The sequence below is a fragment of the Uloborus diversus genome, chromosome 4, assembly GCF_026930045.1.
Source record: "Uloborus diversus isolate 005 chromosome 4, Udiv.v.3.1, whole genome shotgun sequence".
NCBI lineage: Eukaryota > Metazoa > Arthropoda > Arachnida > Araneae > Uloboridae > Uloborus > Uloborus diversus.
Window position 1 is genome coordinate 52,414,146 of NC_072734.1, and position 23,768 is coordinate 52,437,913.

General features: G+C 31.9%; 2 protein-coding genes across 6 annotated transcripts in view; one reads left to right on the plus strand and one right to left on the minus strand.

Annotated features, from left to right (window-relative positions):
- LOC129220396 (uncharacterized) overlaps positions 1-893 on the plus strand; it is a 267,279-nt gene extending 266,386 nt beyond the window's left edge. For all 3 annotated transcript variants that reach the window (XM_054854810.1, XM_054854809.1, XM_054854811.1), the window contains one exon: positions 183-893. In XM_054854810.1, coding sequence (XP_054710785.1) covers positions 183-868 — 686 coding nt within the window. In that variant the 3' untranslated portion in view covers positions 869-893. The remainder of the gene's footprint in view (positions 1-182) is intronic.
- Positions 894-3,717: 2,824 nt separating this feature from the next.
- Positions 3,718-23,768, minus strand: part of LOC129221602 (GTP-binding protein 1-like) — a 35,214-nt gene continuing 15,163 nt past the window's right edge. For all 3 annotated transcript variants that reach the window (XM_054856122.1, XM_054856121.1, XM_054856123.1), the window contains exons 7-11: positions 17,757-17,995; positions 15,601-15,745; positions 9,279-9,461; positions 7,973-8,108; positions 3,718-4,170 (exon numbers count right to left, since the gene is read on the minus strand). In XM_054856122.1, the coding sequence (XP_054712097.1) occupies positions 3,812-4,170; positions 7,973-8,108; positions 9,279-9,461; positions 15,601-15,745; positions 17,757-17,995 (1,062 nt within the window). In that variant the 3' untranslated portion in view covers positions 3,718-3,811. The remainder of the gene's footprint in view (positions 4,171-7,972; positions 8,109-9,278; positions 9,462-15,600; positions 15,746-17,756; positions 17,996-23,768) is intronic.

The following is a 23,768-nucleotide window of genomic DNA, read 5'->3' on the forward strand; positions in this document are numbered from 1 at the left end:
ATAGTATAATTAAACAGTAAATTTTTAAAAGCACATTTAAGTTCCCCCAAAAAAAATTGATGATTATTTCTTCAAGTAATGGTATTTTTAAAACCTGACCTTCGACCTATGTCCACTACTTTTCCAATTGTATTTTTGAGTGTAGAATTTTATTGAAATTTCATGTTTTTCATGTTTTACAGGAGTTGAATACACATCAATTGCACAAAATCCACAAGCACAAAGTGGCCTATTTTCTTCAACTGCTGAAAACAAGCCTTCAGTTCAACCATCAACTCTAACAACACAATATGGTCAAAGAATAAAATCTTCCAACCCTGTAATCCAACCCATAGCTCAAGTTCAAAGCCCAATCACAGCAAGCGCACAGAATGGACAAAACATTCAACAATCTTACTCGAGGAATCAATTTGTACCACAAGTTCAAGCACAACTTCAAACATTTCAACAATCACAACAACAGTCACCGATTCCAGCATTTAATCCTTTTATCCAGGTGCCAATGCAGATAAGACAGCCTTACTCACAACAGTATTTCATGATTTACCCTCAAGCTCCACTGCCATCTCAACAAACCTATCAAGCAAGCCAAAAGACAACTGCTCCTTCTCAATTCACTTCACAGCAGCAAGCAGTTCCCTTGCAGCAAAGTCCAATTTATAATCAAAACTCAGGCTTCCATCAACATGCCCAAGCCCCACTTCCATCTCAACAAACCTATCAAGCAAGCCAAATGCCTACTCTTTCTCCTCAATTCCTTTCCCAACAACAAATAGCTCCTTTTCAACAAAGTCCAATGTACAATCAAAACCCTGGCTTCTATCAATATAGTTTCCAAATACATCATCCACAATTGCGAATCAATTGAGAAACTATCAATAACTTGGAATACAAACTGTTAAGACTCTAACCAAATGTAATGTGATTTCAATGAATTTTAATGTCCAATAAAAGAGTTAAGACAAAAATAATGTATATTCGAGCAATTACTTTAACAAAAATTTCAGTAGCAGGTTGCAAGAATGCAGCCAAAATGTTATAAAAATGCAAAATTGTGTTAAATACTCACTTTTCACTAGATGACTCTTGCATATACTGCCAGAATAAACAAAGGGAATTTCATTTTTCTAGCAAATAGTGTTGTTACTGATTCTACTACCAAAAAAAAATTGAATAAATTTAAATTTCCCATAAATTGCCATCAGAAACAATGTTGCAAACTACTGTATATTAGCTTTAACCCACCAAAGAAGTATAACTTTTAATTTCAATGTGTTCACAAAAAAAATTTTTTTTTTTCCTTTTCCAAAATCTGATAAACAATGTTGAACAATCAAATTTCTATAGAGTAACAGTTTTGCATAAGGGATTTTCAATATCTTCTGAGGACTATGCAGGAGGATAGGAGATTGTTAAAATTAGGCAAATAAAAAAAAACAGTCAAAAAAAAAAAAAGAAACAATATTTTTCTTTTTAAATCCAGATTAAATTTTTAAAATTAGAAAAAAGTGTTAATTCAGATTTAGAATTTGATGTATGTCAAATTTTGTTGCTGTAAGCACAAATTCTTGTTATAGATATTACAGAGATATTCCTTTTAAGGTAATTTAGAAATTATAGTTGACCATACTATATGTAAAATTTAATTTCACCCAAAATATTCAGTATAAAAAAGAAAATCAGATCTATGCATTTAGGGGAAAACATAGCTTCAATATAAGACTTGATCTACAGCCTAACAAAGTTCATGCATGCAATATAATGACAACCCAATTACCACACTAAGAGACTGCAGTTTCGTTTTTGTTATAGACTCATCATTCTGGAACTGTGAAAAAGAGTTGGAGGCAGATGTCATCTCATTGAAGCAGAGAGTGCCAACAAACTGGTAGCTACAGTAAATTTAGCTCACCAGCGAAAGTCCGCAGTCATGGTCGGGTTCAACTTATGAAATGTTTGTTCAATTCTTTTCCATTTCTTGGAAAGTTTTAACCTTGAAAGTAGTATTTTATATATGGTGGTAGTGTCCCTGTACAGATTTCCTTCACAGCTTTTTTCAATCCATTTTGACAAACCCTCAAAATTAGATGAGTTTATTTTAACATATGTATGTGTCTAGTGGGTACCTCACATAGCTCAAAAACAGTATTTGGAGACCACTTGGTGACACATTGGCAAGCTTTTTGTGGCCAACTTGGCACATGGATCTCACATTTATTACAGGTCCTCTTTGCAAGATCCTGTCATGGGCTCCTACCAGTTTTGTAAAACTTTTAACAATTCATAAAAATATGTTGAAAACCCACTTTTGTTTAATTTTGGGTCCCTTCTCTGGTTGCTGTCATACCCCTATTCCCCCCCCCCCTTATAGGTGCCATGACTACCAGCAACTAAAATGAGATGCCAAATCTGGTACTAGTATGACAATATTTACAAAAATTATCATAGAACTAAAGCCAACTTCTTAATTGCTGATTATTTGTAACAAAATATGAATTTTTGTAAAACAGCTTTTTCTCTATTGGCTCACAACAAACTAGGATTATCAGCACTTAAAATGCTTTTTTTGCTCACTCAAAGTGGAAGAGCAGATACTATGAGCACATAAATCATAAGGTCGGGACATCAAGTGTAGTCATTGAACGCAAATAAGAGGTCTAGGATTTTCCACTGCTATTTTTTGATGTTAAGTCTGCAAAATACAGTTTTAAGCAACCTTTGGTCAAGTTAAGGGAGAAGATGAACGCAATGACACCCTCCCTAGATGTTGTATTTTTGTTTCTTTTAATTTTTGTCACTGCAATGTTAGATCACAGATGAAAACGAGCTGATGTGTGCATCACATGACTTTCTTTTACGCCAATTTAATGATAATAGTAGTGCCTTGGAGTAAGCAAAGAAACACTTTAAATATTTTTGCCCCTTTTTTGTTGTGAACTGAAGCAAAAAAACGTTTTATAAAGATCAATTTCCCCAATATTGGACATTTTAATGAGATTCAATGGTTAACTCTCTAAATATTGCCAATAGTGGCCAAATTAAACCAAATTTTTTAAAAATGCCAAATTTGTCGCCAAGTTGGCGAAAAAACTTGGCGACAAAAAGCTTGGCGATACATCGCCAAGTGTTGCCAAATTATAACACCACTTGATTTCGCATTGATATTAACAATGATTTCCCCCCAAAAAGGTATAAAAGACCCCCTTAAGAACATCCGAATGCAACCAAAAGAGGAGGAGCACAACTAGATCCCACTTGGAGTCTATGTACCAAATTTCAACTTTCTAGGACATACTGTTTTTGAGTTATGTGAGATACATATGCATATACACACATACATAAATACGTACATACGGACGTCACGAGAAAACTTGTTGTAGGGATCTGGGGATCGTCAAAATGGATATTTTAGGTGTCTATACATTCTTAGGCATATATCTACATGTGGTCATGTTGAAAAAAAACTCAACATTCATTTGGGGGCAAGCAAAAAGGAAATTAAGGCCAATTTTTGGGTCAATTTTTTTTTGCAAATACATTACTTCCTTTACTTTGTAAAAGGAAGTAAAAAAAAATCAATATTTCTTTCTTCAGTTTGATAGTCACTCTCTATATTTTATATTGTTTTAAAGGTGTAGGAAAACGACGCTAATTTTTTTTTCTTTTTTTTTAAACAATACTGGGTTTCGAAGATGAAAAGAGAAAAATATAACAAGCTTCAAAGTAAAATAGTTTATGTTCAAAACATACAATGAATATTGTGCATTTGAACTAATTGCATAGCCAATGAAATTACAATTTGAGATGATATCTACACAGGAATTCGTACAAAAGGACGATTCCCTCGATGCCGCCCCCTGCTTCTTTTGCTGGGCTTCCTCGGCTCATTTTCTGGTTTTCCAATATTTTCGGTGGGACTGGATGATGATGGCCTCATTTTGTTTGGCTTCGAACGCATGATCATGTTAGAGGGTGTTGCATTTGGAAGCAGCAAAACAATGTTACCAACAGCCTTAGTACGACCTTCACGAAAAACCATCCTCATGCCAATGCGGAGATACTCGGGATTTTTGATGAAACGAAAATGAACCAGAGCTTTATCACCAGTTCGTAGGCAATCCATGGACATGCTAAGAATTGATGCAGTCTGTCTTATACTTCCACAGTGAACTGAAAATATAGAAGATTAAAATTCAGAACAGAACTGAATGTCAAGCATGTTGTTAGTACATGCTTCAAACTTGAAATTTTTAATTCTGTTTTCTTTACATTTATATTACAATGGTTGCCGCTTATATGAATCACGTTTGTTCTAAACAGTTTTGATTCAGTAAAGTGACTGATTTAATTAAACAGCCAATTCAATAAAGTTTTTTTTAATTTTTTTAAATTTTATTTAATTTTGTTTATTTATTTATTTATTTATTTTTTTATTTTTTTTTTTTTTTTGACAATTTGATTCAATTAACCACTCATTCGAATAACTGGCCTCCACTGTATTGTCAAATAACACAATTTAAATTTTTGAAAAATAATATTTTCCTTTAATAAGTAAATGCATTTCACTAAAAAAACTATTTGCATTTAATAATAAATATTTTATTTTTAAATACTGAGAACATATTTTATTCCTATTCTATGTTTAATATTTGTTTGCATTAAAGTTTTCTCAAACAATGTGAAAATGCCAATGGTTTAGCAAATTATTGTTCAAAAATTGGTAAATATAAGTAATGGTACATAACTGCAAGGTTAATTATATGCTCAGTTACACTGAAGGAAATCCAATGTTAAATTTTTATTTCCTTCATCTTCAATCATATTACTTTTGAGGGAAATGGAATCAATTAAAAAGCTGTTGGAACCAATATGGATAAACAAAATCAGGGAAGGTTCACGTCATCATCTCAGAGGAAAATATATTTAATTTACCAAAATATCAAATCAACAAATTATTTTACCATCATACAACATAAATTCTTCAATAATAAAATAGGTAATCAAACTTTTGTGCTTGTGCTTTATTTCCTTATTGCCAGTAAAAACACGATAACCCATGCCTCAAAAGATTAGTGTAATTCAGGGCTCCCAACACATTTTAGCCATAGAAGAGGGTAAAAGAGGACCATTTTCAGTCAAAAAGGGGACCAAAGAGGACCAGTTAGGAATAAAAAGAGGACCATGGGAGGACCATTCATAGTTAAACCCAGGGAGGTACCAAAAGGCAAATTAGCTGCCTGCTGCTAAAGACGTGAAGGAAATTCGTTAATTAACCATGATAATGATTTTTAATGATACACTTCTTTTATCACTTTCTGTAGAACTGAATTTTTTTACCATTGAACTATATTATTTACACGAACATTTGGAGGGGAACGGGGGGTGGGGCGACAAACAAACATGTAACTAACCATCTTACAGAGTAATTTTAATTGGAAAATAAATTTTCTACTAAATAACAGGTGAAAACTGGTTGATTATAAATAATCAGCTAAGTGATCGATGAATCAGTGCATATCTAGTTAAGTCCTTTTAGATACAGTTCTTACAGTAAACACCTTAGCACATAGTCATTTACAAAAATTCTCACATAACCAGTTTAAACAGAATTTCTTTTGATATAAGATACTGCAAAACAAGAAGATATAGTACCCCTCCCCCCCCCCCTCCAGTGCCCTTGGTTTTAACAAATATTTACAATCCTAATATGGTAGTTTATATACATATGAGGGTTTATATCCAAACACCCAATCCAGGAGGTAATTTCTAGCTACGTTACTGCCCAAGTTCAAAAATATTAGAGGTTTGCCCAAATTATTTATTAGTATGCTAAGTATCCAAATCATTTCTTCATATGTATGTATTAGTTGTTCTGCCACCAAGGTATTGTAACTGTCTTCAAGTACATATAAAAATTCGTAAGAAACAAAATATTTTATAGAAGTCCCCACACCCAAAATATGCAAATGCTGCTTAAGTGATAAAAACACTGAATGTAAATTTGAGCCTGCTTTTACTGAATAGCTTAATATAATCAATAAATGTGCAAGTTCAAAATCATAGAGATATATTCAAATTGAAAGTGCTCAAGAGTATTTTCAATAATAAATAAGGATAAAAGCAAATACAAAAGTATTTCAGTTTTTAGTTATTTTAAAATAAAATTAAATGATATAATCTGAGGAAGCACATGTCAAAATAGCTTCCAGTTTCGAAAAATATTAAAATAATTGCAAGATGCAAAAGGATTGAAATCTCGAACATGAGAATTTTCGCGAAGTACGTTCACTGTTGGCATGTTTTTCAAAAATAAATTTATTTATTATTTACTAAAATGAAATATAACTAAAATTAAACATAAAATATGCTAGTCTAAGATAGCATATGTGAAAATAACATTCCATTACTCAAAATATGAAAAAAATTACAGGATGCACAAAGATTGCAATCTCAATCACGAGATGCAATTTTTAGCGAAGTTCGAGTAGTTGAAATGTTGCCATGGTTCCAAAAATAAGAAAGTTTATTATGTATTAAAATTAAATAAAAAATTAGCTAATCTGTTGTGGCGTATGTCAAAATATCTTCCGATTGCCAAACATATCAAAAAATTCACAAGACGCAAAAAGATTGAAATCTCAAATACGACAAGCACTTTTGACCGAACTCCGAGTAAGTTCAATGTTGCCACGGTTCCGAAAAAATGTAGTTTGTTATCTATTGAAATTAAACATAAAATAAGCTAATTTGCTGTGGCGTATGTCAAAATGACTTCCGATTGCCAAAAATATCAAAATATTTACAAGATGCAAAAAGATTGAAATCTCGAATACGATAAGCACTTATGCGAGTAAGTTCAATGTTGCCATGGTTCCGAAAAAACGTAGTTTATTATCTATTGAAATTAAACAACAAATTAACTAATCTTTGGTAGCGTATGCTAAAATAACTTCAGATTGCCAAAAATATCAAAATATTTACAAGACATAAAAAGATTGAACTCGCAAGCACAGAAAGCAATTTTTCATGATGCTGCATATCGAACACAAGTTCAGAAAATTGCAATAATGAAATATTCTTGAAAAAAAACGAGCACAATTTAATTATTTTCTACTGATTTCAAGCACAAAAAAACTTCCACATTGTTTTCAACGTTTAAAATTGTCAAGTTTTTCAAGGGTGTACGAACCCTGGAGAAATATCGGTAGCAGTCTGCTTCGATCTGACGTCATAACTCCTCCCCCGAACCTCTCTATTTGCTAGATTTCTATGCTGCAGTAATTGAAGGAGGAGTAATGCCATCAATCTGAAGCGAAATAATACAGAAAAGTCAGGTTCAATAGAAAAAAGGCTCTGCGACCGCATGTTTGAGCGCAATAACCATCAGCACAGAGAATCTTTTAAAGTAATGAAAGCTTTTAACATCTAATTTTTAAGTAAAAACAAAAAAGCGGACTAATCGAACCAAAATGTTAAAAAGAGGTCTAAAGCAGACTTTACTATAAAAAACGGACTTTGGCGGGAAAAGCGGACCATTTGAGAGCCCTGTAATTAAAAAATTCATTAAAAGTTTATTCAGCAATATTTTCTTAGAATTTAAAAGAGTTAATGGTCCTAAATTCTCCTCTTCAGACTCTTCACTTGTTTAAGCACAATATTGCATAGTATAACCAGAAAATAAGAAGAAATATGAAGAACAAATTAAAAGTCTACTTCGAAGTTGCAATTTTTTGACGTTTTGGTACATTTCTGAATTCAGTACTAAAAACATATAAGAATCAAGAAAGGAAATCAAAGAACCATAACCATTGTAGGTTAAAGTAGTCAGTAAAAATAACTTTTATAAATGTTTTTTAACAGTGTAGTATGGGGGGGGAGTTCAAAACTAACTCTTGAACTTGAAAAACGGGGGGGGGGGGGACCCTTCTGCTTTAACTGGTAAACAAATGTTTAGAAAATAACTTTGACATACCCATGGCTTGATATCTTGGACTGATTGTGGTGGGATGGTGAAGAACCAAAATTTCACCCTTAAATTCCCAATATGCTTCAGGATTTAGAGCTGGAGAGACCATCACCATACCTTTCCTAATATCAGAACGTCGAATCTAAAACAACATTTTACAATAATAACATTTGAGTGCATAACACGAATAAATTATTTTATTAAAATATTAAATTATTTAGAGTTAACTATAAAAATTTCTAAATAAGAAAGGCAACAACAGATTTTACAGAAATACATCTTTTTTCTCCCTTTTTGAAAAAAGTCGAAATGTTTTGTGAAAAAATTAGTTAAAAGTTTTGTCCAAAAAAGAAAAAGTAATTGCCTTACAGAAGTTTTTTTTTTTTCATCCCTTCAAATATTTGTTTAGCATTTAAAGTAGGACACTTTTACATGTTTATTTGCTTATTTATATCTTCAAATACTTTTCGGAAAAATTAAAATTAACTGCATAGTAGCTGTTCAAGGTTGGTTACAAAAATAATTGGATGGTTTACAGGGTTCGTACCCTTCAGGGAGAAAAAAAATTCAAGCACTTTTCAAGTACTTTTCAAGGCAAAAAAAAAAAAAAAATTTCAAGGCAATATTATAAATTTGTACTAAAAACATTGTATACAGATTTCATTTACTGCAAACTTAGAAATGAGGCAATAATACAAAAAAGTATAGGAAAACAAAATTGCTTTCTCTACAACAAGAGACACTTTGATGAAAGATTTACTGCGTCGAAATTTTTTCTGAAAATGTTTGAAAAGTTTGGTCATAAAGAGAAGCAGATCCCAAGAGGTTTAATTTTTCAATCTCTACATTCAAAGAAGTATATTTTCTGAATGAGCAAATTAATATTTAAAAAAAAAGAAAAAGCTTTCATGAGTGCTTTTAACTTTTATGGAAAGAATTAGAAAGATATTAGAAACCGAAATACCCAAGTTCAATGGCATCGCCAGAGAGGAAGTTTTGAAGTCAGACATGTTCAGAAAATTGCATTGGTGAAACACTTTTTAAAACTGTTAAGCACAATCTGATGATTTTTGAGAGAATTTAAGCACTAAGAAACTTTTTCAAGGTTTTAAAAGTTTTTCAGTTTTCAAGCACTTGAAAATGAACTTTTTTTTTCAAGCACTTTTCAAGGTTTTTCAAGGGCGTACGAACCCTGGGTTTACAAAATACTTTCAAGCAAGAAATATATAAACTCACTCCCCTTTTTTAAAATACGCATTTTATACAGACAAAGCAAGGGGAGAGAGAATGCAGGAAAAGCAAAGGAATTGACCTTTTTTAATGCAAAAGATGCTGTTTGTCCACTTCTGACTTCCTTGACAGGCATTCGTTTCCTATGAATAGACTTCACAGCAACAGCTTGAAAGTGCCCAAGAGGGTCAGGACCTAACATTAGAGTGTCGTTTAATCTAATGGTTCCTTTTAGTGTTGTTCCTGATACTACCGTGCCTACACCCTATGAAGGAAAAATTTGGTTAGAACAACCAATTTACAGTTTTTGTGTCAATTTATCACAGCATATATTTCATAAAACATGAATTTTATGGGTGTCAATTTATTGTATCTTTAACTACACTGCACACAGTGCATGTTCATCACTCCTTATAAGTAGGATAAATTCCTAGTTAAGATTGGCTTTTTTTTATGGCAACATAAAATCATTAAATAGTTTTTATCACAATATATGTATAGAACATATGTGATTAAAACGTAAATCAAAATGGATTATATATTTTTTATTGAACAAAAAAAAATTCAAGAAAAGTATTAAATACTAGATGTGACTATTACATGAAAGAAAAAAACTTTAGGATTATGACAATTTAATTTGATAAAGAAATTCATATTGTGATAAATTGACAAAACACAACATTCATACACAGAATAAAATAGAGAAAAATAAAAGTGAACATAACTTTGGTTCTTAAGTACTGAAATTTGAAATGTTTAGTTTAGAACATGAGTCAAAAAAAAAAAAAAGGACAAGAACATAAAATTCATTAAAATACCTTTACTTCTTTTGTAATCGCAGTTCATCATTTTATAAATTGTTTCTTGAAAAAAAAATCAGTTTGTAATAGAAAATAACTTTTAAAAATACATTAAAGAAAAATTAACACATTCCATTTAATTTTATTTATTCAAAAAATGGACAAGCAGTAGTAAAGCAGTACTTCATTAAAAGTCTGTATAATAACCCACAATGCTCAGCATTCTTACTTAAAGTTACTCTTCTGATTTTTTTCCACTGAAATTAGAGTGCCTATGCGTGTGTATGCTTAATTGCACCAGTACAGACAGTCAAATCTGGTTATCACATCATAAATCGGATTTTCTGCAAAATGGCCAGAATTGGGCGGCATTTCAGCATTTCATTTGGGGGGTTGAGTTTCTTAAACATGAATTTCCTCAATACAGTATAAAATACATATTTGTTAACAAGAAATGATAATAAAATGGTTGTAATGTTGAGAATAATTAGGTTTGATAAGAACAATTAAAATTTTTATGGCCGAAGTTTAAAATTAATTTTGTAATAAGTTATCTCACAAAACATCTTGGTACTAGTTTTATTTTTCATTAAAGTTTTAATCTGCTTAATTTTAGAGTCAGGAAGAACAGACTAACTTTTTAAACTATATTTAATCAATATCCAGTGTTTTGCTTTATTGCCAGTACAGCTAAAGATGAAGGTCTTCCTTGCTTCATTGCGCTTCGAAGGTGATTCTCAAATCTCCTAACACACAAAAGTCAAAATTGGCTAACGTTCAGTTCTCCTCATAGACTAATAATAAGAGTAGACCGAGCTTTCTCATTCTTGCTGATAAAGAAAATTGGTTCATAGATGTATCATGTGACTAGTGGAAGGGCTTGGCGAAGACTTTGGCAGCATGGTTGCTAGATGGCAGCATTATCTATAGTTTGGCACTCGACATGTATTTTAAGACAATGTGTTTTCATTAAAAAAAAAACTTCCAGGCGCAGAGATTGAACTGTTTTTCTTTTAGTTATGCATTATTTTGACATTAGTAATAGTTTTTGATCAGTTTTCGGTAACTTTTATTTCATTTGGAGCTGTCAGCGTTGGCGTGAACGAAATGGCGTAAACGTTTTGCGTTAACGCAAAAACGTACTAATCGGTATCTTAAATTGAAACTGTAGGTAAAAATCTTACCGTTTGCTGATTCTTCTTGGTCGCTTGCATCTTTTATTGCTTAGAAAGTTATTGAAATTGACTAAAGAAAATGCACAATACTATCTAAACGAAAAACTCACTATATTAACAAAATATTTACAACTTAGAATAACAAATTTACAAATCGGACTCCATAAAAGATCATTCTTCCGTGTTCCATCAATTCTATTTATTTTATTTCGTGCTGGCGTTGATCGTCTGCTACGATCAACGCCCGCTGTTGCTAGGATATCCACCAGTCACATGGTTTGGTTTATGAGCAGCAAAAGGGTTGCCATAGCTCGGTCTACTCTTATTATTAGTCTATGGTTCTCCTACAATTTTCTGGTTGTGTGCTGAGTTGTTGCACCAATGAAGAGGCTCCATTGTAGCCTTGAATTAGCTAGATGATGTATTTTTGTGCTAATTTGTGCTTTATTTACGTTGGGCTTTCAATTTAATCACAAAAGTCATCTTTCAAATGATTGACTTGATTGAAACAGTCAAAAAACAATGGAAGCAAGCAAGGCCGTATCCAGGAATTTTTTTCGGGAGGGATCCGGTTTCGCACATTGTCCTAACAAAACACACACACATATATATATACTGATACAGCTCTCATGTTTTTGTCTCGTGTTTTAATGCTATCGCTATTTTTATTTTATTTTTTTATTCACCTTGTACTGGGGAGGATAACAACAGAGTGGCCCTTTAAGTATGGTATAGAATATCTATATTTTAGAGGGTCAGAGGTTTTGCCCCCGGGGAAAATTTTAGAGAAAAAGACACAAAAATCTATTTTAAGGCCTTATATGGTGGTAATTGAGACAACACAAATATGAAGAAAAATAGGCAAAAAAAAAAACTTTCAAAAGTTATGCATTCTTTTCAAGTCAAGATCAATCAAAATACAAATTGCTTGTTCCACAAATTGTTGCGATTTGATTGACCATTGACCGAGAAGAAATACAGGGGAGGAGAAAAGAGAAGCATATCGCCACCTGCTCATATCGGTTTTTAGTTTAGTTTGTTTCTGATCTTTTCCTCAACATCCTCCCCCCCTTTCCCATTTCATCAAATGTATAGTAAAAATTGTACAAAATGCTTTAAAAGAAATGGTGTAGAGATTCAGAAAATAAGTAACGAAAGAGTAATATTCTGGCCATTCGGACAATTCAGGCTTTATTTTCTTCATAAGAGACAAAACTGAAGTACTTTTCAAGGAATTTTAAAAACTTAAATAATTTGTGAAGACTCTAAACAGTTGCAATTTTAAGTTGAGTGTAAAAAAAGGAAATAGAGTAGAGTAATTTTCCGCCATGCTTAAGATATTAACAGTTTGCAGTTGAAGTAAGAAAAAACAAGCAATAACAAAAGAACTTCCAAAATACTGAATTCAGTATTAAATAAATGTCAAGTCATGAAACATACGAGTCACAAAAAATTATCTTGAGAAATACTTGCATGTTAAAAAAATGTTGAGAATCTTGAGTTTTGCATTTTTTGTGCAGGATGTATCAAGGAGCTGAATTTGACACATCTTGGTAGCAAGAAACTATTCTAATCTGAAACTAGGGGCCCGACCCTTGAGGAGTCCCTGGCTTGAAATCGGTGTAGTGTAAATTTTATAAGTTTTGGGGAGAGGAGGGCAAGTGTATCAAACTGACAAAGGGCCTGCCTTAGCCCTAGGCAGACCTGAATTGAATTGAGAAAGAGAGCAGGCAGCCCTAATAAGTGTCTAAACTTGAAGCATGTTTTGTAGCAAAGGAGAATTAGAATTGCTTTTTCTGTATTGCTTCAAATTTTCACTCGTTTAATAGTGTTAAAATTCAGAATTAAAAAATTTTGTTGCTTTCCTTTTCTGACATTAGAAAGTTTAAAAAAAAAAACTCTTTGTTTTATGTTGCAAACCATTTCGGGGTTTTCGGGGAAGGGGGGTGGGCATAGGGATACAGCTTCGGAAGAAAGAAATTTTGTGTCATTAAAAAGTATAGTCGCAATTCACAAAACAATTCCTCTTCCCTAATGCTATTAATCATAAGTGTTATATTTTCTTTTTCTTTTTCTATAACCGAGCTACATAATATTGAACTTAAGAACAATGATAAATATGTCTCATCAAATACTGTCTCAATTTCTTGAGAAACTGGATTGATTATTTTATTTAAAATATTAATTTAATATTTTAGCTAAAACTTCATGTGGGTGTTGCCATTTCTTCTACATCGGCATACAATAAAAAGTGCTGTGGAAAGTTCTGTCACAAAGTTCCATACTTGGTCGACGCATGCATTAGTGCAAAAATTACTAAGAGTTTCAATTGTTAATCCAAGAATGAAGATTAGCGGATTGAAATTTTTATGATAGTGTGTAGCATTGTTCAAAATACGCTCTACAGTATAAATAAAGTAAACAAAAATTCAAACGAAGTCATACATATTAAAATGACTTCAGATTTTCTATCAATGAAAAGGTCGCTTTCCAGTAATTCTTCCAGGGGCTTTTATAGGTTCAATTGTTGAATATCATCCTGTGTCACTCAGAGATTGTCAAGTAAAGAGCCTCAAAATGTATTTGTTGATATGAAAGTTTTTTTTTTTTTTTTTGATGTGGGATGTTTTTCAAAAACAGCATATCTTTACAAAAAGTTTCCATGAAAGCATATAACACATCAAGTTGCTAAAATGTGTTTATAGTACAAGGCATCAATGAACATTTACCAGCTAAACATTAAATGAATATAAAAAAATATGTAAAATAACATGGAGTTTACGTGCAAAAATTGCGTAGTCTCAACATCGTACGGGCATGTCATAGAATATGCACCACCATAACATAGAGTACACAATTTTGAAATATTTAACCCATATGAAGAAATTACTTCTTTAGTTAAGACAAACAGTTATTTTTCTGTTCTGAAAATGCAGGCAAATGATTTCTTAAGTTATCTAAATTGAATTTAGCCATTTTTTGTTATTCTTAACGAAAAATTTGAGGGTGCAACCGCTCCCTCTGCCCCCCCCCCTCCATTTGCCACCCCAGACTGGAATTGCTTCAAAGTATTTAATTAACAGAATCTTAAGAGTTAAAGATTCCATAGTTTAAATTGAAAATTTATTCTTAATTATATTCGATAAATGAAGTTTTGATTTCTTTAGCTAAGACTGAGACAAAACATAAGAAAAAATGATTTTTTATACTTTCCAATAGAGGTTTGCTTCTTGAAGTATATTTCAAAAGTTGTCTATGTATTGTATCTAAAGAGTCAAAATTTTCTTGTTTAGCTGCTTCAATTGAAGACAGGTATTTCCAGATTTATTTAATGGACAAAAACTAGGAGCAGCAGCAACTGCTATGATCTGATTCCAGAGGAGAATACAGTGATAATTTATCTTAAGAACATCTTTATCAAATGGCTGTAAAACATCTCCTTGTTGCTCGTGTCAGAATTTACAATTTCAATTTACACACAGCTGCATCGCTAGTCTTTCTTCTAACTTGCTGCTTCCAGTTCAGTTTCAAAATCCATATGCTTTTCTCTTGTCAATTTTGCTTTAAGGATTTATGTACATGATTCCCAGCAGATTTCAGAATGTTAGCTCTTATTTGGCTTACAATTTTGGTTGCAAGGACTAATAAAAGTCTCTTCTAGTTTTACAAAAATTCTTACAATAAAACATGAGATATTTTCATGATTTAACTGAAAGAACTTGTGTTGTAATGAAAAACTTAAGCAGCACATTACCGCACTTATAAGTCAGAACAAAATGCAAGATAGCAAAAGTCCAGTTATGACATACAAAGACTGCAGTTTTGTCCTTACTTCTTTTTTTAATTACCTAAGCTTAGACCTTTCTTTTCAAGTTAAACCACAGCACTGAATGTGAACTCTTGCAAGTGAGCTAAACTAATTTTGGCGCAACCAGCTGGCAATATCAGTTTTCTTGAAAGAACATATGCCTCCAGCTTGGTTACTGACTATTACAGACTGATGGATCCACAACAAGGATGAAACTTCAGACTCTGGGCAAGCTATCAGTATTTGCATGAAACTTAATCATGTTTGAACAGCTTAAAATGTTGAGGTAACCAAGGTTTTAGTAGAAACTTTGTTGAGTAATCCAGAGCCACATAGCATTAAAGTATATGCCATAAGTTTGGGACATTAGATAAGTCATGTGACATGCGGGATTCAAAATATTCAAGGTTTGATTATGCACTTACATTTGTCTGTGCATATGTAAAGGAGAATCAAATGTGTGAAACAATATTCTACTTGCAAGCAAAAAACTGTTGTTTCAAAAAAAAAAAAAATTCAAAATAACTAGTAATGAAAAAAATTACAAAATTACACTGTATAAAATGTAAAAGATAGTATTTTTCAATCAATGCTTTACATGGCAGCAATTTTAACACTTACAGGAACAGAGTATGTGTCATCAATCTGAAATTCAGCTGGCTCAGAATCTGAATTTGGCATCCTCGTTGAAAGTAAATTCATAAACATTTTCAGTAAATCCAGATTTTCCCCAGTAACATTGGAAACTTGAAATATGGGACACAGCCTGAAACCATTGATAAAAATTATAAATTATTAGGCAATTCTTCTATTAAAAGCAAAAGGTCAAGTTTAAATTATCTTATTAGTGAGAATAATATCATTCAGCACAGAAAATGAATTTTTTTTCCTTATTATTTAATATTGACAGATTGATGGAAAAAAATTAAAGATATGTAAATATTGACGAACTAGCAATTTACTAACGTATGTACGTATTATTTATTTTATGTAATGTAATCAGTGCACTACAATTTCACTTTATACACACACGCAATAAAACACAGCTTCAATCTGGCTGAATCATGAGTGTGATTGGGCCCATAACAATTTATGCTGTTAATCTTCTTTTTAAGATTATTATTAGATACAATATTATCTTAGAGTTTATTACATGTAATATTATCTTAGAGTTATGCACTTTTTTACCTCATAATAAAACAGTAGAATTTCATAGTTAATTTCAAATTCTGGGTGTATTGAACAAGAAACTATTCAGTTACTACTAATATATTCCGTTTCATTTGGAAGCTAATAAGAAATCAATTATGTAATGTTACATTATATTTAGTTAGTAATTATGTGAACAACCAGGCCCAACAAGAGGCCATGTCAGCCTAGTCGGAAACTAGGGGCCCACGCTTTGGGGGGGGGGGTTGCTTGGCAACAATGACGCAAAAAAAAAGGAAAAAAGTAAGAACACAAAAAAAGGAAGAAAGAAAAGGGGGGGGGGGGACTCCAAAGAAGAGAAAATGAAAAGATGAAGTAAAATTTACTTTTTTGGTATTTATTGTGCACTTAAATAGAGTTGATTGTTTTCTAGTAAGCAGTTTTGATATTTTTTCTCCCCTCCCCCTTTTCATCTTTCTCTCCCCCCCCCCCCCTTTTTTCTTCCTTTCCCCTTTTTCTTTTCTTTCCCTCTTTTTTGCTTCCTTTCCCTCCTTTTCTTTTTCTTTCTTTCTTTTTCTTGGAGGGCAAGGAGGACTGAGTTGTAAAACAACTGAAGTTGTTTTACAACAAAGCTATTAAAATATTACATGAAGGATACTTTAAACACTTCTAGCTCTGAAACTTATGAAAACAATAGTATTATTATTTTTATTTTCTACTAGAGTAATGTGCTAGTAACGGGCATCTTTAAGGAATTTCCTTCAAATTGTATTTTATTTAATAAGTTATAGATATAATATCAAAGGGGGGAGGAAAGGGTTTTTTTTATACATTTTTTTAATGAACTAATCTGTCGCCAAAATTTTTCACCAATTTCATCGTAATTGATCAAGTGAACAATAAACCATAATTGTCAACATGCAAAGAATTATCAAAAAAACAATTAAATACTGATTTTGTTATTTATTTTTTATAAATCAAAATATGAGGTGGCTGTCCATTACTTTCACATTCTAGATAATTAAAGATTTTAAAAGTATTCCAGGTTAGTTATTGTCACACGATAAACTGTTTTCTATGTTTATTATTATCTTGTCATACATAACTTGATCATTTATCATCCAATTTTAAAATATGATACAATGTTTCCTCATTTTCAGGAAGAATTCTATTTCCTTTATTCTCATATTTAATAATCATTTTAATTGGTTAATTTAAAACATACACATTATATTGAAAATGCAATATGTAATAAAGAGAATTAAATCATATGGAGTTGTTATATTATATGCATTTATTGAGCACACATTGCTAAAACTCAATGCATACAGCCATGGAAGCATTGGCCATTAGTTGGTTGAAGCTTCAGTATTCGGTGCTTCGGCCAAACTTCGCCTTGTGTGCTTCACTAGCTTTGAGAACATACAAGCCTTAATTCGGCAGCATCAAAAAGATTGCAAAAAAAAAGCTTTATAATGAAACTAACATGTCAAAATAAGACAAAATACATTTCTCAAATATTCGATAAATTATTAGGGTCAATGGAGTTAAACACACAGATGAGTAGATACTTAATTATTTTGTCACTACATTGCAAAACAAAAATGTATGTATTCCAATAAAATTACCTTTCAGAAACAAAATTTGTTGCTGACACAATGACATCATCTTCACAATGAACAATTACAGGTATTTTTCGACACCCTGGTGATTTAAGAATACGCACCAGAAGTTTCATTGTATCACACAATACATTTTCTGGACACATATCAATCTTTGTCACAACTACAAAAACGGGAACATTCAGAGCTAAAGCAAGACCCAAATGTTCCTTAGTCATTCCCACAATTCCAGCGTTTGCACCAACCTATAAAATAAAGAGACCACTAATTACTAGAGATTACATAACAAAACTATTAGTAAAATAAAGCATCAACTACAAAAAAAAATCAGGATTTAAACAGCAAATTGATAAGTGTATCCATAGCCGCAAATGGCTAATTGAACATTCAAGCTTCATGAAGTCAAGGTACAAGGTATGTTGTTATGTAAGGGATGAGGACATCTATTTTTAACATGCAAACTTCTCAAACATCAAAATTTGCTGTGCCATTATGATCTGTTTAAATTAAGCATCAATGAACAAAAGAAAATAAACTGAAACCATGATTCAAAACCAACAGCTAGAACTTTTACAGGAGGTTTATCTACTGCTTAAAATAAACATTTGATATTTTTAAGATTGTCCCAATCTTACCCAAAGAGTGAACTGAAACTATTACTAAGAATAAATTTTAAAAACTACTTTTATGAACATTACTTTTGAGTATTCTGGTATAGAATGATTTGAACAAGAGAAGGAATCAGTAACATTTGCAAATTGCAAAATAATTTACTTCAATAACAATTAAAAAGTTATATCTTTACTGTCAGACTGCAGAATTTTAATAGCAAAGGTTTACCAATCATGATTTTTTGTGGGATTATGGCTGTAAAATACTTTGAACAGTTAACCTATTAACACATTTCATGAATTCTGATGTAGAGCACTAATTTTGCTTGTTCATCAAAACTTTGGGTTCAAATAGCAGACAACATCACTGTTCAATTTCTCTGATATTTCAATAAAGACTTTCTTTTTTAATTCAAACATTTGTTCCCTAATTGAAATTTTGATAATAATCACTTTTGTAGAATGAGATGGTTTCTCGTTGCTTAAAATAAATAGTTTAATATGCTTTATAACTAATAATAATTTTAATCATGCTGTGTACTCTATTGACACTTCAAAGATATGCTTTGAAGCAGGGTTCACACTTGGGGGAAAAAAGAAGGTGGGATTTCCCACTCTGACTAACATTTTAAGTGAGTTTTTAAAATTGAAGTGGGTGTAGCTTTTATTATTCCTCCCCCCCCCTTGCTTGAACATTATAGATAAACATTTATTTGAATAAAGTATTTGCATATCATGTAGCACAAAATTTATTTTCAAGCATATCATTGAAAGAGAACATTCCATTTGTTTGATAAAATAAATGTGCATCTTCTTATTTTAGAGATAGAATAATTTTTTTAAAGAAAAATTCACATTAATATCTTTTAATTTCTGTTACATAGGCAAAATTCTGTTTTTGAACATTTACTAATTTTGAGCTAATGAAGTAATTTCAATTGTTATAAAAAAAAATGTATCAATGTCTCCAAAAGAAAAAAAAAGTACGAAAATGGTGATTTTAATGGCCAAAGTATTTTGGTGCAATTTTGACGCAAAATGGATTGAAAGAACGTTTTGTTTCAGACTACCAGGGCAAAAAATAAACTCAGAGTTCCAAAAGGTATATTTGAGCATTCAGTAAACCCAAAAATAAAAACGTTTATTCCTGTTTCTTTGTGTTTAAATTACTAGATTCTTCTGCTCATTGATAAGATAGCAGTTGAAAGTTAATGTGAGGCATTTAATTCTTTGGCTATCATTGGCTATCTTCTTTAAAAACATACGAAAAATAAAAAAATCCGAGATGAGAAATTTTGCAATCTTTTTACCCTATGTCTATTAACGGTGATCAGCAGTAACAGCCCGCAAAGAGATTTTTATTGACTGATAGTTCAGAAAAAGTTGTGAGAATTGAGCAATACCACACCCTAGCACAAACCCTGCTTTGAAGAAACTATTAAGGCTCGAGAATGAATTTGTCACTTTAAAAAGATTCCTCTTTTTTATTTGAGATAAAACTATGAATAAAATATTTATCAAAATAGAGAATAAACACTAAGAGCATGGTGAACAGCTAAAATTTATTAGATTTGTATAAACTAAAAACTAAATACAGTCAAACTTGGATAATTTAAAGTGCAAGGGGACAATGCAAAACTTCGAATTATCTATTTTGTTTATTTTTATGACGGGAAATGGTCAATTATACAACAGAATTTACAAAAACAAATATTTACTAATTTTGAATCAAAAACTACAGGGGTTTAAAATATTGAAATATTTCTGATTGCTTTAAAGAGCTTACTTGATTTTTTTAAACAAAATCTTCCAGAATATTTAAAGTTCGAAACACACTCACGTTAGGTTGTCCCTCCACGCAAGGACAATAATCTGCTAGATGGAAATTTGCTTCACTTGCAGTTGGAATCGGCTGCAGCTCTTCTATCTTATCTTCAATATCCTCATCGTCTTCTGTTGAGTTGATCTGTTTGTTAAGAACTTCGGATAAAATATCTGTATCAGATAGCTCTCCACAAATGTCTATGTTTTCATCCAGGTTGATGAAATCATCAAATGGTATGCTAATTGTTCATGCAATTGAGAGAGGTAAACTTTCTTCATCAAAAAGTTTGCTAACGGTGCTGCTTTTGACGAATCCTGCCTTCCGGAAACAGTTTGCTATCATTTTTTGGCTCACTGAAGACCATGCATTTAAGCACATTCTTGATGCATTGAGGAGGATAACTGGAAGCTTTATAGAAGATTCAGTAAGGAGGTGTTCCACGACTACATTTCTGTAAAAATGCTTTAAATTTTTAATGACGCCTTGATCCATTGGTTGCACAACTGAAGTCATGTTTGGCGGAAAAAACTTAACTGTGACATTTTCCATTGATGGTATTGATTTATGAGTCTGGCAGTTATCAATAAATAGGATAATTTTTCTGCTTTTTCTTTGATACGTGCAATTTAGATCAAGCAGCCATTCTTAAAAATGTTTCTCGTCATCCATGCATTCATGTTAGAACGGTATTTTACAGGTTTTGTTTTTACGTGTTTAAAGCACCTTGGATTTTTTGATTTACCAATAATTAATAAGGGTAATTTTTCAGTACCGTCCATATTTGCTCCCACAAGTAGGGTTATTCGGTCTTTACTATGTTTTCCCCCCACTACATTTATCACCTTTAAAAGACAAAGTCTTTGCAAGGGTACACTTGTAAAAATGTCCGGTCTTGTCGACATTGAAAAAGTCTCTTTCCTGTGTGTGCTGAATGATTTCAGCAACTTCTTTCCACTGATTTGCTGCATCTCGGTCCACATTTGCACTTTCTCCACACACGGACTTGAAAGAAATGTCATTCCTTTCCTTGAACACGTCCAATCATCCGGAGCTTGCTTTCAAACTGTTGTTTCCTAAGCTGACAGCCAATTCTTCCATTTTTGCTCGAACAAGAGTTCCACTGAGGGGGATGTCTTTGTCCTGCGCTTGCTTGAACCATCTCAAAAAACACTCGTCCACATCTGGGTTGTCTGGTTCTCGAGCTCGTTGCGATTTGGATTAGATTTCAAAATTTTTTCCTTATTTTTTAAAAAGGTGGAAAGAGTGTTCAGAATTATTCTATACTCTTTTGCGATAATGCATTTCTTCTTCACTCCTTTTTCTACCTCTAGTATGACAGCAATTTTTTGATCGAAAGATAGAGTTTTATGAGGAACACGGGCTTACTCAACGACATCGTACTGGACTCGCGCACCAGAAACTAAAAGCTAAAGGAAGAAAACTCAAATGATATTGACTCAATCCTGGTTTTGAAAGAAATGCTAAATGTGCACATGTTGCATGTCATCTATGATTTATCGCATTGGCCAGAGTATCACATGTCATTTACAAGAAAAGGGGAAGGAATCACCTAGTCTGAAGGAGTGAAAAACAGGTGGCTGGTGACTTCCAGGAGACAAGTGGTCTACATTCCTTTCCCCTGTGCTGTTTCCTAGTACAGATAAGAATATTCTCTTCCCCTTCCCCCTTTCTCTTCCTCACAGAATTTACCAGGTAACTAAAAATAACCCAGTCACCTTTTAAAAACTGTATTGAAACTAGATTTTGTTGTTTTCAAAAGGAGAAAAACTTTGAATTAAAGAAGTTGGACTTCGAAATAACCAAGATTTTGTAGCATTAATTTGAATACAAGTTTCAAGGGACCAACAAAAAACTTCGAATTATTCCCGAATTCAAATTAAAGCAGGGATGAGTGTGGTCAGAGAGCAAAAAGGAGGAAATCCAAAAAAATTTCCTAAAAGGGATGATATCCCAAAAAATGTCATGAAAGGGACAATATCCAAAACCGCATCAAAACAGAACCTAGAAGCCACAATATTCAAAAATTTAACAAAAAATGGCTAATTTACCAGTTTTAAAGGTAATACATATTTAATTAAGTATAAGTAATCATATTGTACAATTTGCTGCATTGTACCATTTCTTGCAAGAGTGTTTATTCCTAAATAAATCTAAATTTTGAAAAAGAGGCAACAATTTTGAACCCAAGTCCTTGAACAAAACGTTGGGGAGCCAGAGGTCAATCTTGGCTGCATCACACAATAGTGTCAAATTTTCTTATTTTTAAGAGAAAAATACTTTTTTTTTCATTAAAAACCTCTTAGTTTATAGTGTTAAATGAGAAAGAACAAATTTTAAAATTAGGTCTGTTTGTAAAGCAAAAATTTACAACAGAGAGAAAAATCTAAAATTCTTTTATATGGTAGAACATACTTTTCATAGTAGGAATTGAAAATAAATAAATGTGTATGCATATAAACGATTGGTTATCTTTTTCCTTGCATTGGAGACCAAAATTATTTTTAAAAAACTTCCTAATTTGATTTCGGAATCAAAAGAACAACTTGCACCTGCCTATTTGATCAAGAAATCTCAAAACTTTTTCAAGCTGCTGTAAAGTCTAAACCATTTGAGATTTACCATTACTATTTTTTACTTTCTTAAATACACAAAAAAAAGTAACCATGCCAAGTTTCAATAAAATTCGAGACTGTGGGTGCTAAGTCACATTTTTGATTGACTTTTGTATTTTTTATAAAATAAATTAAAGAAATAAAAATATTATTGAAATCATGAATAAAATAAGTAGATATAAGGTAGCATATGGTAAAAAACCACCCAACATTAAAAATAATTGAAATACTTGCAGGATGCAAAAAGATTGAAATCTCAAACGAGCATTCAACTTTCGGCGCAGCACGTGTTTGACGTCGTTGGCATGATTCCAAAACATACGTTTTTGGCAGATATCGCGGAGGATGAAGATTCGAGGGGAAAAATAGAAAGAGTAAGAAGTCAAAGATCAAATATTTTAAAAAATTGTATTTTTTTCCCCCGATTTTTGAGGAAAATAAGGCCTGAAGGGGGCAAAAAAAAAGGAGGAACAGAAGGAAAGGTTTTAAAAACCAGCAAAAAAAGCAGGAAAAATCTCATCCCTGTTAAAGAAATTTGAATTATTCAAGTTTGACTGTATGTTAGCACAAATATCAAGAAATTTTAGATAAATAGACTACTGTTAAGATTCTGATTTGTGAATCTTCTGAAACACAGCAGTATATGCACATATTTATTTATATAATTTGATCCCAACACAAATGCTACACACAGGTAATTCAATAGAATTCGTTAAAAGAATTGCAAGAAGTAAATATTTTTAAACATTGATTACAGTGTTTGCAATTAACATAAATGCTGCAAGAATAAAAACAGAAAATTGCAGAAAAGAGGAGTAAATTTCATCATACTACACAGCATATTCCTCTTAAATACAATGATGATAATTTCAGTTAATAGGGTTTAGCTGTGCTACCAAAGAGGGGGGAAAAAGAAAGCATGTACATGCTTTGATGTGAAGAAATCAGC